The 18,107-nt window shown below is 38.9% G+C and overlaps 1 protein-coding gene across 6 annotated transcripts; it reads right to left on the reverse strand.

Moving 5' to 3' along the window:
- Positions 1-10,085: 10,085 nt before the first annotated feature.
- Positions 10,086-16,638, reverse strand: LOC148041083 (uncharacterized). 6 transcript variants are annotated; one of them, XM_087676716.1, is made up of 4 exons: positions 15,937-16,637; positions 15,182-15,300; positions 14,246-15,085; positions 10,092-14,104 (listed from the first exon to the last, which is right to left on the reverse strand). In XM_087676716.1, coding segments are annotated over exons 1-4 (1,035 nt in total). In that variant the 5' UTR covers positions 15,939-16,637; the 3' UTR covers positions 10,092-14,030. The 6 variants fall into 6 exon arrangements, 3 of the variants coding, with proteins under 3 accessions (XP_087532833.1, XP_087532842.1, XP_087532826.1); XR_015690691.1 differs by having other exon boundaries at positions 10,086-12,897; positions 13,792-14,104; positions 14,246-16,638; XM_087676707.1 differs by having other exon boundaries at positions 10,086-14,104; positions 15,182-16,638.
- Positions 16,639-18,107: the final 1,469 nt, after the last annotated feature.

An 18,107-nucleotide genomic window follows, 5' to 3' on the forward strand; every position in this document is an offset into this window, starting at 1 on the left:
AATCCATTACCACCAGATACTCCATCACCCACACTGCTACCTTACCAACCACTCTACCATCCACATCACCTTCAAATACATTGTTTTTGTTGATCCTCCTTCTCCACGACATGACATTATCACTTGGTGCATGTCTCAACATGATCCACCCCCTATGGTTAACCCTCCATCACATTCAATGCCTCTACGTGTGGTTGATCCACACCTGTTGTCCCCGTGCTAGAACCCACCCTATGGAATGCCTACCCTCCTTCCCCTAGACTAGTGCCCCAACCTCCATGCACTCATCACCCATGGTCTCTCGAAAACATCATGATGTTCTCCATTCCTTTCACCCTTCTCTCATTGGGTTGAACCGCTTGCAGCCCCATCACCCTTGACATCATCCACTTATGTGGAGTCTAATGGTCAACCTGAATCTCTTGCCTCCACTCACTTTTGATCCCTCTAGGACATCTATTCCAGCAGTCGTACTTCAAATTTTTCCTTAGCAAATCCTCATATTGATGTGTGTTCCTCCTATGATTCTTTTTTTATATCCATTACACCTAGTGATATTGATTTGGCTGACCCTTCTCCCATTCTCGATTTACGATGCCCTCCTCAAAGGGGCACATGTCTTGCAATGACGTAATGCCATGGAAGAGGAGCTTAAGGCTTTACAATCCAACCATACATGGTCATTGGTCTCTCTCCCACTTGGTAGGAAGCCCATCACCTGCAAATGGTTTCTTTGCCTTAATCATAATGCAGATGGATCAATCGCACAATACAAGGCTCGCTTGGCGGCACAAGGTTTCTTTCATGTTGCTGGCCTGGACTATAACGAAACCTTCTCACATGTCCTTCACCTTGTGTCCCTGTGTGTCCTCCTTGTCCTTGCCACATCTTTAGATTTGGAACTCCATCATTTGGATGTATAGCTGCTTTCTTACATGGAGAACTACCCGAGGAGATGTGTATGGAGTAGCTTCCATATTATGTTTCCAAGGAATATCCCTCCTATGTTTGTCTCCTCCATCAATCGCTTTATGGTTTGAAACAATCCCCCCAACTATGGTTCCAATGTTTCAATAATTTCATGTTTGCAAATGGATACACCAGCAGGCTCAAGTCTAAGCCTAACATCTACATACGACACCACCCTCCCATCTCCCTCATAGTGGCTCTCGATTTGGATGATATTGCCAATTTAGGCTCCACGCTTTTGTTAGTTCAATGGATTATCATAGGACTCTATGCTACTTTTAATATTACTGATCTTGGACCCTTTTCATACTTTCTAGGTCTTCAAGTACATCGTGATCATAGCCAGCACATGCTACTTCTTCACAGGTCCAAGTTTAATCATGAAATTATGCATACTAGTGGCTTTAGTGCTATTCGTCCCACTCCTGCTCCCATGCCAACCTCATGTAAGGTCTCTTTGGCTAATTTTCAACAAGCCTCTGACTCAGCTTATATATCTCAGTTTCTATATGCCTCTCTTATAGGCAAACTTCGTTATCGAGGCTCTAGTTCTCGACCTAATTTACCATATGCAGTTAACTTCCTCTCACAGTTCATGCACAATCCTAGTCTACATCACTAGAAAAGCTTATTGTGCACCCTTCATTATTTACAGTTTACTTCTAATGTTGGAATTAATTATCATGGTGAACAGTCTTCAATTCAATGCACTCATTTGCTTGGTTGGTTTGGATTAGGTGGGTCGGACGCGGGGGGAGGGGGGCGGGGTGGGGGTATCGATAATTGGAGATCTACTTTTGGATTTGTTTTCGTGCTTGTAGGAGGGGAAATAACGTGGCAATCAAGAAAGCAAACAGCAATGACATTATCATCAGCAGAAGCAGAATATGTAGCCCTTGCTTTGGCTGCAAAGGAAGGCATATAGATACAAATGGTATTAGAAGAATTGAAGATCATACCAAGACCAATTTTAAATATCTACTACGACAATCTCTCGTGTGTATATCTTGCTAGTAATACAAAACATTCTGAAAAGACAAAACATGTGGATCTAAAGTTTCATTTCACAAGGGAAATGATTGAAGACAAGAAGTTGTACTTGAAGCACACTTCCACATGTTAAATGTGGGCTGATTTTATGACAAAACCATTAGGTGCAGAGCAGCATAACAAATGTTGTAAAAATGTTGGATTACAAAGGATAGAGTTTGAGACTATGCAACATTAATTTCTTTAATTGCCCTAATTAAAGGGGTATGTTGTAAACTCAATAATTATGACAATGAATTTTGATGTTAATCATGCAAAACGGCATGAACCTTTCACCGAATCACTTCCTCTCTGAAGCTTATGTAACCACACTTTTGGGTTCATTTGAACAATATACAAGTATACCTGTTCTCTCTCTTATGTCTCTATTGCTGTAGTGTATTATGAGTGCAATTTTCTGCATGTATCTCCCTTATCCCTGCAATCAACTGCCACCTCCTCTTCAAGCCTATCAATGAACCAAGGCCCAGTTCACATTTGGGCGAATGGTAAGACTTGATTCACACTCGTGTCTTTCACACGTAGTGGACAAGGACTTAGATTTATCTACATGTTGGCTTGCTATTGGTGTATTGTATAGTAGCTCACCTCTTAAGGAGGAATATATTAGTTTGAAGCTTATGTGGAGCCATTGAGGGTGATAGCATGGATGGAGATCCTCTAGGTAGCCAATTTTTTGGATCAATCCATGCAGGACATGTCACAATCATGTCTTTGTACAACCATCATATCCAAAGAAATATGAACCAGGCTTGAGTAAGGGTATAAGGGCCAATAGATCTTTGCCTCAAAAACACTAGAGCCCATTCCTCCATAGATAGACAATTTTCATGATATTTGAACCATTGATTGGATGATGATTTGAATAGGATTTTGTGATTGGTTACTAAGGATTGCAGTTTTATCCTTCTATCTTGATACCATCACTAGATAAGAATATCATATTCTTGTACATGTGGCAAACTCTCCTTTGACTCTTTTCTTAATCCAAGGATTAAGAAAATGACATTTATTGAAGCATTTTTTACCCTAATGTAGGGTACCTTATGGTAGTCATTTGCCAAATGTCAATATTAGGGGGTATCAACAACAAACATCATAGTCAACTTGTATCTTGCAATAACTAGATGGCATCACTCATGTTACCATCTATCTCACTAGCTCATGCCACCTAGGTTTCTACTTGTCTCACTAGCCCCGGCCATGCCATGCTAATGGTTGAGTATAGTCAACTCTCATGCTAGATGTCATAGTAGCTAGTGCTACATTATTCTAATGGTTAGGTGATGCTATCCCTTTCCGTGCTATGAAAATGCAAATGGCATTTGAATAGTTGGCCAATTGAGGTTGAAAGGTCACATGTTAAATGATTACAAACCTCATGAGGACCATATCTTCTACCATTGCTAGGTACCATGAGGGAAGGAAGGTAGCCCATAGGAGGAGTTAAAACAAGGCATAATTGAGGATTGAAGTAGAGAAGGGACGTGTTGTGTTGAATGGGATGGGGAGGCACTTAAAGGAGTTCACACAGGAGGATGAGGTGTTGGATAGAGAGGATGATCACCTTATTCATGAGATTTTTGTAGTGTTAAATGAATTTTTCAAAGGCAAGAACTAGGGTAGAGGGGGGAACATAGTGACACCAAACTTTAGCCTTGATGGAAAATTGTCATGATTGATCTTATGAGGCCTTTGTTGTTACAAAAAGCATCATAGAGATGGAGAGAAGGTGTAATTTGTTCTCATTTGGTGATTAGTTTCTTCCTTTGATATCCTTATTTTGTTGAAGCACCTTTGCATGTAGAACCATATGGACTTTCTCTTCTTCCTCATAGTGCATTTGTGACAACACTTGGGCCTTTAGATTTGGCCTCCTAAGAATATGCACTTGTAGAAATAGGCCATTTCGCTAATGTAGCCTTTGTAGACTCAAGCTCAACATCAATTACTTTTTGAGGAGCCTTAGCTTCAGAATCCTTAGAACCCTCATTGGAAGAAGCCTCAACTTGACCATAGAAGGCTCAGTTTCATCAATCAAAGTACTTGGAGAGGCCTCTGGAGGTTTTACAAGCTTGGTTATGTATAGTTTGTGATCTATTTACTTAGTCGTAGCCATCGAGGTTAAAATAGTAGTGGAAGAGAGAAATGATGATACAACACAATATGGGGAAATCGTCGGGTGATGGACATGCTATATCACTTCATTTGGCCATAAAAGGATGGAAACGATGTATAGTAATATAGAGAAGTCGCCAAGGCATGACCACACCATAGCACCCCATTTCATTACATGGGGTGGAAACGACAATATGGCACAATAAATGGGATTGTTGTGTTACAAACATGCTACATTGCATTGTATGGTCAATGGTAGCAAAGCAAGTTTTGGATTTATATGCTAATACTTGAACAGAAGGAACATGAAAACATTTGAGCACGTCTGGTCGTGCAACACTCTAAACTAGTTATAACAATCCCTATATCAAGCTAGATTGACTAAGAATTTCACTAAGCCTCTTTTGATAAGCTCCTAAAAAATATATTCCTCTAAATCATAGAAAACTTAGTGCAACTGTATAGGGAAGATCAAGCATAGGATCCTTTTTCATAGTATATGTTACTATATATAGAGTATTTTACTTTTCCAAAAATATCCAACTTATCTAAAGACTTGAAGATTTCCTCCAAAATACTATATGATTTGAAAGATTTGTGGTAATTTTCTTGGAAATTTTGTTGCTCTATTTCTATTTTTGAGAAAATTGTATATGTAATTCAAGTATAATTTTGAAAAATCGTCAAAAATATTAAAAAATATAAGACCCATTTATCACACCATTTTATCATTTTTCTATAGTTGACCTACTTATGACCATTATTTGCATTTTTCATCTTGAAATCGGTAGCTTTCAAGTGCTTAATGGGATCTCTCATGCAACTAAATTCCAAGGATTTTATTCATGCACCAATTAGAACTAAAAATAAGTCTATCTTGGTTTGTACTAATTATTGACCTAAGTGAGTTGAAGCAAAGGCTTTGAAAGACAACACCACTACAATTTAGCTCAATTTTTATATTCTAACATCATAACATCCGGTTGTCTAATTGAATTGGTTAGTGCTAAAGGTAAGCACTTTCTAAATGATGTCATTGAGGAGGTTATTGCAAAACATATGATTTTGCACAAGAGATCTACACCTTATCACGTGTATGCTAATGGATAGGCTAAAAGTTCCAAAAAGATATTACTACAGATCCTTGAGAACATTGTCGATGAATCAAAAGGATTAATATACTAAATTGCATTTTACCTTATGGTATCTTAGGAAAACATTCAAAGTGACAACATGATCGACACCATTCAAGTTTGTCTATGGGGTAGAAGCAATAATTTCTATGGAGTTTATTGTGCCTAGTTTGAGGGTGGCTATAACTCATACACTCTCTCTCGAAGAATTCATCCATAACAGGTTACAACTAATACAACTTGAAGAAGATAGGGTCATTGCACATTATTTGTCAGGGGTGGTGTGGGTAAGAAGATAGACATGGGTAAACCATAATATCCAAAAATAAAAAATAAAAAAAGGTAACCTTGTACTGGTGTACAACTCTAAGCTTGATAAGCATCATGGAAAACTAAAGGTGGGACCTTATGAAATTGCGAAGGATGTTGGACATGGAAATTTTATTTTGACCATTTTACAGGGGCAATTATTAAGCTTTTCATGAATGGATTTAGACTAAAGAAGTTACTCCAACCTAACTATGATGACCCCAAGTCTATTGTGGAAGTTCAACAAGAGGTGGATGTTAATCTTGTTCAAGCACAACTCAAGTGAGATAGCAAGATCTAATGCTTATAAATGTGCTTTGCAAGGGAGATTATTGGAAGAGATGTGGAGAGTTTCATGTACTTAATTATGATTTGTTGTGTAACACATGAGTGATACAAATTGGATTCACTAATTTTTGTTTGACAGAATTTTCATGCACTTTCTCTTTCCCCTTGTCTTTGTGACTTTCATTGCGCAATTCATGACATTGTGGCCTCTTGCTATTCATGATTTTCAGATACTATTTTCAATAGTAGTTTCTCTATGGTATTTTGGAGGAAATTATGCTTCAATATAAGGATGTTTGCAAAGGCTTTATGGATCCCATTCATGTTGGCATTAAATGGTTTTATTTACCATAAGGAAAGTGTATTTTCTATAAGTCACAAGGTTTTTAAGGACTTTGCATTTCTTCATGAAGAACCATGGAGGATACAATTTAAAAGTAAGTTTATTACGTTATGATAGTCTCAAGTGTGCAAGGTTTTTTCTACTTGGGATAAAAAGTGCACTTTGTACTTCTTGATTTCATGGTGAGCAAACTCATCCTTTACTTGAGTGTGTTGAAGGTGATGTGGGCGAATCCACAAAAGTGATGGGAAGTCCAAATAATGCATAATTCTCTCCACCATATTGTCACCTCTCTGTACACTCTCGTGCTCTATCCACCATGGCTCAAATAAGAGCAAGGAAGGCATAGAAATTGCCCATCAAAAGCCTTCATGACCAACACCAAGATCACATTGATGATCCGAAGTAGAGTGACAACCCTCTAGACATGCCGCTCAACAAAGGTGATGATGTGGCAACCCCAAAATCAACCACGCATAGTCAATCTTCACCTAGTGACATTACACCCTTTTTAGGTTGCACAATACATTTGGATGCACATGATGCCAACATTGGGGCTTGTTGTAGCTTGGCTTGCGTTATGTTGAGTTGCCATGGGAGCAAGGTCCAAAAATCTTCATATTGCACCCCAAATTAAGATGATAAAAATGATGGGAAAGGTGTGGAAAATTATAATTTATCCATGCTCTTGTGAGACAGATGTATTCCATATTGATTCTGATGATAATCTCAAACATTGGAGGCACATAAATGAGGATGTGCATGCCTAATTTGGCCAACCAACAAGTCACAAAATTATATATGCTTTGTGTGTTAGATCCTCTTTGAAAGCACCATTTTAGATGGTTTATGGAGCATTTCCTTTTTGTTCATACAGCCATAACCATGGATATATATGGAATTTATGGTTTGCTAAGAACATTGCAATTCCTAAACCTTCATTATCATCTTATGGTTGAAATATATGTTCCTGCTATTAGGCGAATGAACCAAAAGAGTAAAATTGGTTCTTTACTTGCAGCATTATATGCTTGGATTGTGGATATGAATCCAAATGTAAAAAAGAGTTTGTGGAAAGATCATGGTAATGCAATGCATGGTGCTCATGGGACAAATGTAAAGCAAGTCAAGAATGTGACTATGGATGCAAATAAGTCTAATGATGATCGTGATGATGCAGATAAGCAATTAGGATTTTATGGGCAAGATTTGGATCATGCTAAAATGTATATGGATGCTACTTTGTATTATGACTTTTTTGAATGGTTGAACTTGGTTCCAAAGGAGCATGAGAAGCAAGATGTTGTGGTACTTGGCATACAAAAGGAGGTCAAATTTTCAAAAATGAAGATTCCAACTTCTAGGTATAAAGTGGATGGTTCCATAAGTATTTTCTATGCATAGCATTAGGATGCCTTCATCTTCATTTTGTATGCCATTTAATTTGAATGTGGCTTGTTCATGAGCTAACGGTTTGGATAAATCTTTTATAGACTTACAAATAACAATGGATGTTAAACTTGGTGTAGTTCATATTTTGTAGAAGCAATTGCAAGAGAAAAGGGACAAGTATGCAGTGTTGGAACCAGATTTGAAACAAGTTAAGGAGATGTATTATAATGAACTTACAAATCTCAAGAAATATATTGCCTATTGCAACATGGTGGAAAAACGTAAAGTGTCTTTCAAGTTGTTTAAACAATGGACTATTAATATGCAAGATAAATTTCAAGCTAAAGTTTAGGTTCTCATGCAAGATAATGCTATATTGAGAGATGAAAGAGTATTGGTTGATGCAAGGATTAACCTTTGTTATAGGTTGAGAAACAACTTTTGCATGTTACAAAAGTAGATTTAGGAAGATTGGTCTTCATGCAAGAGTATTTGAATGTCACCAAAGCTCCTTGACAAAGTATATGTAGGAGCAATGGCAATTGATTGCTAATCAGATGGCATGAGTGATTGCAAGACCTTATGGAGTACTTTAGCTATGTTTGATATCCAAAAATTTGAAAGGCTTGATTGAAAAAAAGAATAAACTTCAAGAGAAAGTGAAACATATGTTAGTACACTGATAAAATGGTCAAAGTTTTGTCGACTTTGCAGGTTGAAAAGAAGGATGATGCAATTGGATGTTCCGAAGTCACTTGATGTTTTTAGATTTAAAATTGCATATATACTATCTAACATTAATCAACTGGCTAAGATTAGGACATTGATAGTTGACAAAATGCATGATATGGATATTAGTTCAACCTCGACCTTTATAGATGATGTATTCATGGTTGTACATCATGTGAATCATCATACAAATCGACCATTGATAGATATTTTTAGCTATAATACTCATGCAATGGTTTATAAGCATGTCAAGCTCATGATTTAGTAATGTCTTTATGGATACTTACTCTCATCATTTTGTATTGCCTTTGCTTTGTTTAACAATCATTAGGGTTTGTTATGCAATTACACAAGAGGGATATGGATATCCTGAAGGAGCTTTGTCAATAGTTACTCAATGTGGCCCATCTTGAGGTTGAAGGTTTCAAAAGGGGTATATAACTATACTCTCTAGATTAGCTCATTTTCAATAACACATTTTTCTTTACGTACCAAGGGTTTGAGTCTTAGATGTGGCTAGCCAACCACCACGAGCTACCCCACTAATTAGGATTTGACGTTGATATCAGTATTATACCTTAGTTATTTATATTGAGTTTCATATGATGAATTGGTTCAAGGTTTACTACAAGCGTGTTGTTGAAGATCACTACCACATTCTTGATGATAATGTATTAGAATGAATGCATGATAAAGAATGTATTAGAATGAATGCACCTTAGTTTTTGTTTCTATTCAGTGTGTATCTTTCATTTTGTGTCATTATACTTGTAGTTTGCTCTCTCTTATGTAGATTTATAATGGTGTTCGACTATTCTGCTATAATTCTTCATACAGTTTTGCACTTTTGCATATAATAGAAATGCAAGCATTTGTGTGTTCTATACTTGGAATTGGGGATGTAACAACTCCACTATTTCAAAATGATGCTTGAATTAGGCTACAACTAACTACGAGGGAGATGCATCCACTAAAAATGAAACCAGGTATACTAATGAATGCAATGATAACAATTATGTTTACTACTATGTCATTTAATGAGAGCCACCAAGTGACTAGCAATATGAACTATTTTATTGAGTAGACAAAATCTAAAAATACGGTGCAAACTATTTCATACAAAATGTCTTAAAATTTCTTTCCTCCTCATAAAATATCCAAAACAACAACTATAGGGTTAAAATTGAATGATAGGATATCCCTTCCCTTAGTTGTCAAAACCCTTTCTTTTCCAAAGCTAAAATATCAAAACCAAGTTAAAGTGAGTAAGACATTAAGCATACCCGCATTTGTTAGAACCCTCAAAAGTTATGAAGCCTGAAGACCCAAAAATGTGACCATAGGCGTGCCCTTATTTGTTACAAACATTGCTTTTTCAAACCTAAAGGCCCAAAAATGAGCTAAAAATAAGCCCTACATTTGGGATAGGCCTCATCATTATACTCATAAGCATATAATTGTAGTACTATGCTTGTAGACATACTATTAAATTAGATGCATAATTGATTGATGCCCATCTTTAAAATTATATAAAAGATATATTGAGATACATTTAAATGAAACATTGGAGCTTAATAGTAAAAGTTCATAATTAAAATGTGAAGTGCATCTATGTATTTTGCATGTGATCTAACACTCCAACTCTTTGCCCTACAACTTATAACAATCCTTGATTATGTGACATGTCCGCTGTAAGTGTCTTCTTATCACTACATGTACCACCATTTGTGTGAAATCCACCTTGGTCTTAGTGCTATTGGCAAAACAAGCCTTGCCTTCACCTATTGCATCACATGTAGAAATTGCTAGAGTGACTTTTATCTAGTCTATTTTGTAAAAATACACCAAGTGAACTCATCAAAGATGAGAGCATTTGGATTGCCCTTCATCCAAGTGCAAATGCAAACTTTGATCAAGCATTTAATGAATATTGGCTACCAAGATGCCACCTAGAATAATTTCATTGACTACTACAATTGGCTCCTTGAGCTCCCCCCTTTATCATGATCCTGACTGCAAATACAAAACTTTAATAAAGCATTAAAAGAACATCAATAATTTAGATGCCATTCACAATGATTTGAATTCTTGGGCTCCTTGACTTTTCGGAAAAATACACGCAAAGATTCAATCCTCATATGTTCAATATCCAACTACCTACTTAAGTAAAGCTACACATCTTGTTATCAACCTAGTAGAGATTAGCAAGTGCATCTCGTCCTACTTTGTAATATTTGCATGAGCAAACATGATAAATAACTACCATCTTTAAAAGAGTCTATCGCATAAGCCTAGATATACTTCCCCATTCCCATGTCCTTGAGTAGGCAATATGTGCATCTATCTTGCTTGCCTTAAGAGGCAAAAGTTGTGGGACTTTGAGCCCAATTCTCCACGCTTGTAGTGAAAGTTCCCATGACCCTTTGGTAACCAATGCATGGCATCATGTAGGACCACAATGGATAATTAGGCCCATCAACCTTGTGAGAACATCTTGAATACATCAATGATTCAAACTTACCTTGACCTCTCAAATGCACCACTACATTTACTCGAGGCACAACTACCAAGTTTTCCCAAGCTATCAAATCCAGAAACACTACACCTACCACGTTAGCATTGCACAATGGAAAAACTGGTACAAACTATAGAGAAGCATGCACATAACAAATAAGAGTTCCCAAAGTCCGAGATTATAGATGTGCCTTCATATAGGAGTCCATAGCCACAATGCAAAAAAAAGGCATAAAATCACCAAATGAGTCATTGCCAAGGCTCCAAAGAAACACCCAAATTCTTGTTGGAGGACCTAGAACACATACTTTTAACACATGCCACAAAATCACTATTTTAGTAGTTAAAACAGTGAGGTCTACATCCATATCCAATGGCGCAACAATTTGAGATTACCACACGTAGAAGAGGCTTGCACTAGGAGATGAAACACAAGTCTTATACCAACTATTGGAAACAATGGTGAGAGGGCAAAGCAATAACACAATCAACAATGAAGGAATCGGACTGAGGTCAACTCTAAACTTAGCTTTGGTTATTCCAATCACCTAAACTGTCAAAGATAATTATCATATGTACAGTATGCTATCTTTGACCTTCTTGGCAATTACTTCAAACGCATCCTCAGTTTGAATATACCTTTTCTTGAGTGTTGCTTGCTTAAATATTTCCAAATGGTGGGATGCAATCATCTTTCTTTCAGATCCTTACACCACCATGTTAATAATTTCCCTCAAGTAAACCTTTTGCACATCGCTTGAGACTGGAAAGCAAAGCAACACACTCCTCCCCTTATCACAAACAAGCCGGTAGCAGTACATCAAAGGGCTCAGCACAAGCACCATACAATAGCTTGACACACTGCATAATGCTTCAGTTTGTTGGACTTTCCACACTTAAAACTCCATAAGCTACACAAAAGCTACAGGGAAGCATATACACTAGCAAATGAGGAGTCCCCTGTTCGACTAAGTCTTATCCTACTCCAAAACCATCAAACAGGCCCATACAAATGCCTCCCACCTTGCATTATCAAGAACAAAGTTATGTAACATAAGAGACCACAAAAATTACTGACTCTTTGCCAAAGGAGTTGTACCTTGCATAATGGTTCTGCGACAAATCTCCCGCATGTGTAGCTTGCCTACTCCCCTGCACAGAACAACATGCACACCAAGAATACAATACCACTCCAGCACATAACAGCTTCATATAGCTTTTTAATTGTCAATATATGCATCAGACTACTGGACAGTTAAAGGCCTAGTCTCTTTGAGAATCCAGCTGGAAAAATGAAAGACACAAATACCACACTTTTATTATGCATGAGGAATTTACCTCTGGAATCATAGCTCTGATCACTGCAAAAGTGCACTTCGAACTGTAACATGTACAAGACAGTGATTTCATGAAAGACTAAGGAATCCTTGCTATAAAGGAATCTCCTATTACATCAAACAAACAGAAATTCCCATTCTTTACCGTCCCCAAGCTTAACTGTGATCACTGCCAATAAGTGCCGTTATAACTGCAGACAGCAACTCATCCCAACAGAGGATCTTTTCAACTCATAAATGTAAAATCCACTTAACCTCCTGTCTCACATATGACACCGGACTAAAACATGATAAGACATTCTCATTAACAGATTTAGAAAATCAACTTCCAGCTTGTTTCTACATGATGATGACAAGTGTGCTCTTAACACACTGCTAGAAGCCAAATAGGCATTATTTGTGCAATAGTCAAACGTGAGATTATTGATATTCCTTTTGCAGTGGTCAAACTTGACATAAATGGCATAGCTCGTATACAATAATTATTGGTGAAAATATTCTGGAAAAGTTTTGCAGTAATTATTGCATGGTTGCCATGCAGCATGAGTTAATTGGCATGGGACTAGAATATAGTCTCTCACAATGCCAAAAAAAAGTTTGCTTGGATTGAGTTCCATTAAACCTCGTAGTCTGTGTTTCTCAGATAAATATTTCCTCATAAGTAGCTTGGAAATTCTTATCCCTTCGATATCAGCAGCTCCTTGATGGCAGGACACTACAATCATTAGACATTTGATCAAATAACAGCAAGTCTCTACCCTGTACACCATCATATACAACACCCTAATACATCGGCTCCAATAAATTTGCATGAACCACCTTGTATGCGTCAACAAGTTCTTCAAGGTCATGTCTGTGCTCCTTCATTATACTAAAAAAACTCAACATACAATTCACATTATCAGAGTCCAAAAACTATGCAAACAGAGCTCTCTTAGCAGCTGGATATTAAAAATGCTGAGCAGTAAACAACACAGTTCTGCTTTCAAGTCTGCTAGGGCAATTAAATGCAATTAGAATGCTTGCACATGTGTGTGTGTGTGTGTGTCGACCAGAATGGTTAGATTTACGATTGGCTGTATGGCCAGTATGCAAAAGTGGTGCAAACCATACATGAAGCTAGAAAGCAGATAATAAAAACCATTCACCTTCCATAGCCCATTCTGAACACACACACACACACACACACACACAAAAGTTCAGAATGTATAGCTTTAGTAGTTGAATTTCTTTTTTGTGCTAATGGCACATTAACATTGGTTTCTTTTTGTGCGAATGGAACATTGAAGTGGATTCTAACTAAAATTGTGATGTTTGTCTCTTTGTCCTATATGCCTTTGAAGCATCTAAAAGGGCATTAATACACACATCTCTCTCTCTCTCTCTCTCTCTCTCTCTCTCTCTCTCTCTCTCTCAAGCAGCTAACGAAACCCATTCACTTTCCAAAGCCCCATCCTGAACACACATCCCCACCCACCCTCCAGATGTATGTGTCTTTACTATTCTTTAATACAACAAAGTTATCATCTCTTTAATACTCATCATTTACACAGAGGAAATCCACACCCAAAACACACACACACACGTACCAGAGGGAGAGAAAGAGCACCTGACAAAAAGTTTACAATTTACAGAGCCACAAATGTAACCATCTGGCGGCATATATGTAAGTTAGGAAGAGCCTGACATTTTGTGAGGCATGACTTGATGAAGATGCCCCCAACACCCAGTTTATGTGTAAGTGCTTGAGCATATGCACATGACTAGCACCCAAAATTATGGTGCTGATAGAGTTACATATCCTGCCTCATTTGAGGCATGAAAAGCGTCATTTCATGCAAGATTCTTTCAAAGCATAAGGGCAGAAAAGTATTCTTCAAAATCGTGGTCAATGGTTGGTGCTCTTCGACCCAGTCGCGCCTCTGCACACACAAATAAACTTGAATAATGATCTGTACCCACAGTTATATATACTATCAAAACATTGCGCAGTAGTTGGCCTCTGCTTTCAAAACAACATAAACTAACACCATAATTCCAAACAACTAGCTTTTGAAATATACCTTCCTCAAGACTGAGGCGGCCTGAAGACAAAACATACGAGGGTCGTGTTCCATCATCCTCCCTGCCATCCTCCACTGGAGATGGTCGCAGACCTTCATGACTGATTTGCTCTACCCAACTCTGTCCCATTTCCAAGGGCAGCTGTGATTCCCCAACCGACTGCTGTACTGGCTCTAATTCTGGAAACTTGCCTATTTTGCAGCTCTCTAAATGGCCCAACTCACTCGATGAGGCCTGAAGCAATCTGGTCCTTGAATTAACAAACTCAGAAACTTGTGATCTTCTTGTTTGCTCAGAACCCCACATACTATCCAACTCACGTTTTGACCTCATTTCCTCCACTTCATCAGATGACTCTACCCACGAAGAACCAGTCTCATCCAGAATTGGAGAGCATCTTTTGGACCTAGCTAGCCTTGGCTGCCATTTCATTTCTAAATTATCCATCTGGATATCAAATCTGCCCTGCCCATATAAATTCTCACTTTTTATCCTCGTTTGTGGCCTTGCTTCCCATTCCTTCCTGCAGTTGGTATGCTTCGAATTAGGAAAAACATGCTCTCCACTTGGACCGCGACCAGAAAATAAGTTGCCAGGGGCAGAACTCGGCCATGTCTGAGCTTTATCAAATGTCACTTCGCTGACTTCAGCATCAGAATCCATTCTACTGCTATGTGAAGAATTGACAATCTGCAGTCTGGTAACTGCACCCTTCTCTTCAGGAACTAACCTCCTTGAGCTTCGCGCCACCACCCCATCCAAGTGGGTTCCTGGGCATGCAATACTTGCTGATGCACATGTAACTTCAGAGGCACGGCACAGCGAGCTCATGCTAGACGCTGAATCAAGCCGACGAGGTGGATGATCATGGATCTTTGCAGCATAGCCTGAACAAGCAACTGTATCTAAACTGGAGGAACTAGTAGAATACGAACCAGCATCAGAGGGGATGAACAATCTTTTGGATAAAGATGAGCCTGAACAGCTGTTGTCTGGGTGCTGCCTCTTCTTGCAGGCTTCACGCAGAGGCAAGCTAGAGTCTTCGTAGGGAAACCTGAAAAGCGAAAGCATGTGCAGTCTTCAGTGCAACAGACTGAAAACGTGTGCAGTCCTCAGAAGTCGGACAGGGCTAATGTATATGAAATCTTGAGTGCGATTTACAGAAGGAAAAACGAGCAGAAGTGTAATCCTAAACAGCATATGCTGTCTTAAGTGCAATGGATTGAATACATATAGGCCCACTAAGCAGCATCAGAGAGATGCATAAGCAATCTTGATGATTTAAACACACAAAGGCTCAAAAACAAGCAGCTGTGCGATCCTACTAGATAGCATCAGAGAGGGAGCTTGACTGAACTCCATAATATGCCATCTTTATTTGAATACGTAAAGGCCTATAAACAAGCAGATGTGTGATCCCCCCGACACAGCTTCAGAGAGGGAGCTCGATTGTGCTCCCACATGAAATCTGTAATCTTAGGCAGCAGAGAGATGCATATGAAGACTTGAGTTGCATAGAGGCTAAAAAACAAGCAGATGTGTAATCTCCCACAGAGAGAGAGAGAGAGAGAGAGAGAGAGAGCTTGATTGAGCTCCATAGAGCCACTCACATGATAGATATATTTCAGAAGGCCTCCTCTGCATCAAAAAACCTAGATAAAGCTTGATTGAGGTTCACAGAGACACTCACATGACAGATGTATCTCAGAAGACCTCTTCTGTATCAGAAGAACCTAGATAAAGCTTGATTGTACTCCATAGAGCCAGTCACATGAAACATGTATTTCAGAAGACCTCCTCTGCATCAAAGAACCCAGATGGTGTCTCCATGTGCCACCCGCATACAGGATAAGTATCAGAAGAGCTGTTCTGGACACGAGATCATGGCTGCCAATGCCTGAGAGAGGGCTTAATGGCATGTGATCGGCTCAATCCATGGCTGCATCCATTCAATGCGAGCCAAACCCCTTCTTGATAGCAGACACTGACATCAGAAACGGCCTTTTTGGTGCAGACCTCTATTATCAGTACCACCACTGCCGAAGCAAATGTAGAAGATGGAATGATCTGGAGAACAGATTAGAACAACAAAGAGTCGGCGCAAGCGACGACAGAAGATTTCCGAAAAATGGACCAGAAAAATATGGCAGCTGCCTGTGACAGCAGCCGATTAGTGACTGGGGGAGGGGGGGGGGGGGGGGGGCGGGGGGGGGGGGGTGTAGGGTTTCTGGTTTTGGATGCTGGCGTCTCTATGGTCTCTCCTCTTCTTCTCCGGGTGAGCTTGCCAAATTGGGGAGGTTCCTTCCACGTGTGTTGGGTAGACTGTGGTGTGGCAGGGACGGCCAAATTCCTGATCCTAGTATGATTGGCTGGCCTTTTGACCAACGAAGCCTCAAGGCTCATGCAAAGCAAAGCTCATAATAAGTTATAATGCAAACCCAAGCTTATAAGCTATAACGAGCCTTTCACCCAACGCCCCCTAACAAGAGCCTTGTCACGCCCCGGTACACGGATTTGTGAGTGTGCTGCAACAAGTTGAGTTCAGCATGGTCACACGTGAGTCGATGTCACCAAACTCCCCCCCCCCCATTTCAGCCACTCGAGCTACTATGTGGAGAGAAAGAGAGAATGCACAAAGGAGAGCTCAGGCCTTATCAACCAATCTCTAATAGACAACTCCATTGAACTCATCAAGTTCATGGAGTACCCTCTTTTTTGTTTGTTAAAGAGAGTACTCCATCAACTCTCTGAGTGCCCTCTCCCAAATTGTGCAAGTTAAATTGTATTGGCCACACCTAATAAACTTAACTATGTGGACTAACTTAAGTCGATTTGACATGGGTGTGCTCTGGGTCTAAAAACCAAGGTTCACTATTAATGGAATTATTATACAAGAATAGATTTGTGCCACCATGGAGGCACATATATAGGGATTGAACTCACCTGCATCCAAACCTCAACCCACACTCGATCCAACTCGGCTCTATGACCCCATTGGTTGTCAATTGAATTGTTGCTCTGAATACCTATGGTGATAAATTCAACGCTTCAATGGATTCCCAAGGAGAAACTAATGGATTTTTGGCTCTACTTGTATGGGATGCTATGAGGGTATGAAAGAAACTGCAAAATATGGGATCACATTAAATTAATTTGAATTTAAAACAACATTGAAATTTTGCCACAACACACTATCTTAAGTGGTAGTGAGATGATGTGCTAAACCTAAGGATCTAAGGGTTCCATTCTCATAGTCAATAGTGACGGCACCTTTTTCAATGTAAAAAGTGATTATGGCTCCACTTGGTTATGTTAAAAGTTCAAGAGAAACAAGAAGGCAAGGAGGTGGAGCAACAACAAAACAATGTGCTCACTGTCATCTTCTTCTTCATTATTCTTCATAAATATCACACACCTCTATCTAACACACAATAGTGAAAGTAATCTAGGTCTACAACTAACCATAGGTATAGCCATGGTTGAGTTATGTCATATAGCTAAGTGACATACAACTAAGCTACAACTAGAGAGTCGAGTGAATAGAATGAGCTTGATCCTCAAAAGGCTAGTCACCAAGATGGCTTTGTAATCAAACCACATGTTGAGTAAGTAGTCAAGGGTTTGGGCAGCCTTGAATTACAAGTCTAGATGTAAGCTCTGGCATTCAATTGATACACATATCCATTCACATCTAAAAACTTTGAAATTTTGGGAGAAAAGTTTTTAATTTCAAAATGTAAGGTTGTTTTGTTATACTATGACATAAGAAACCTACAACATCTAAGAAAAAACCTACAATTTGTGAAGGTTGAGGGTGTTCGTATTGGCTCCCAAAATTGTTTCTCATGAACACTGCAAGTT

The sequence above is a fragment of the Lygodium microphyllum genome, chromosome 1 (assembly GCF_053477565.2).
Source record: "Lygodium microphyllum isolate KBCC chromosome 1, Lygodium_microphyllum_v1.1.10, whole genome shotgun sequence".
Classification (NCBI taxonomy): domain Eukaryota; kingdom Viridiplantae; phylum Streptophyta; class Polypodiopsida; order Schizaeales; family Lygodiaceae; genus Lygodium; species Lygodium microphyllum.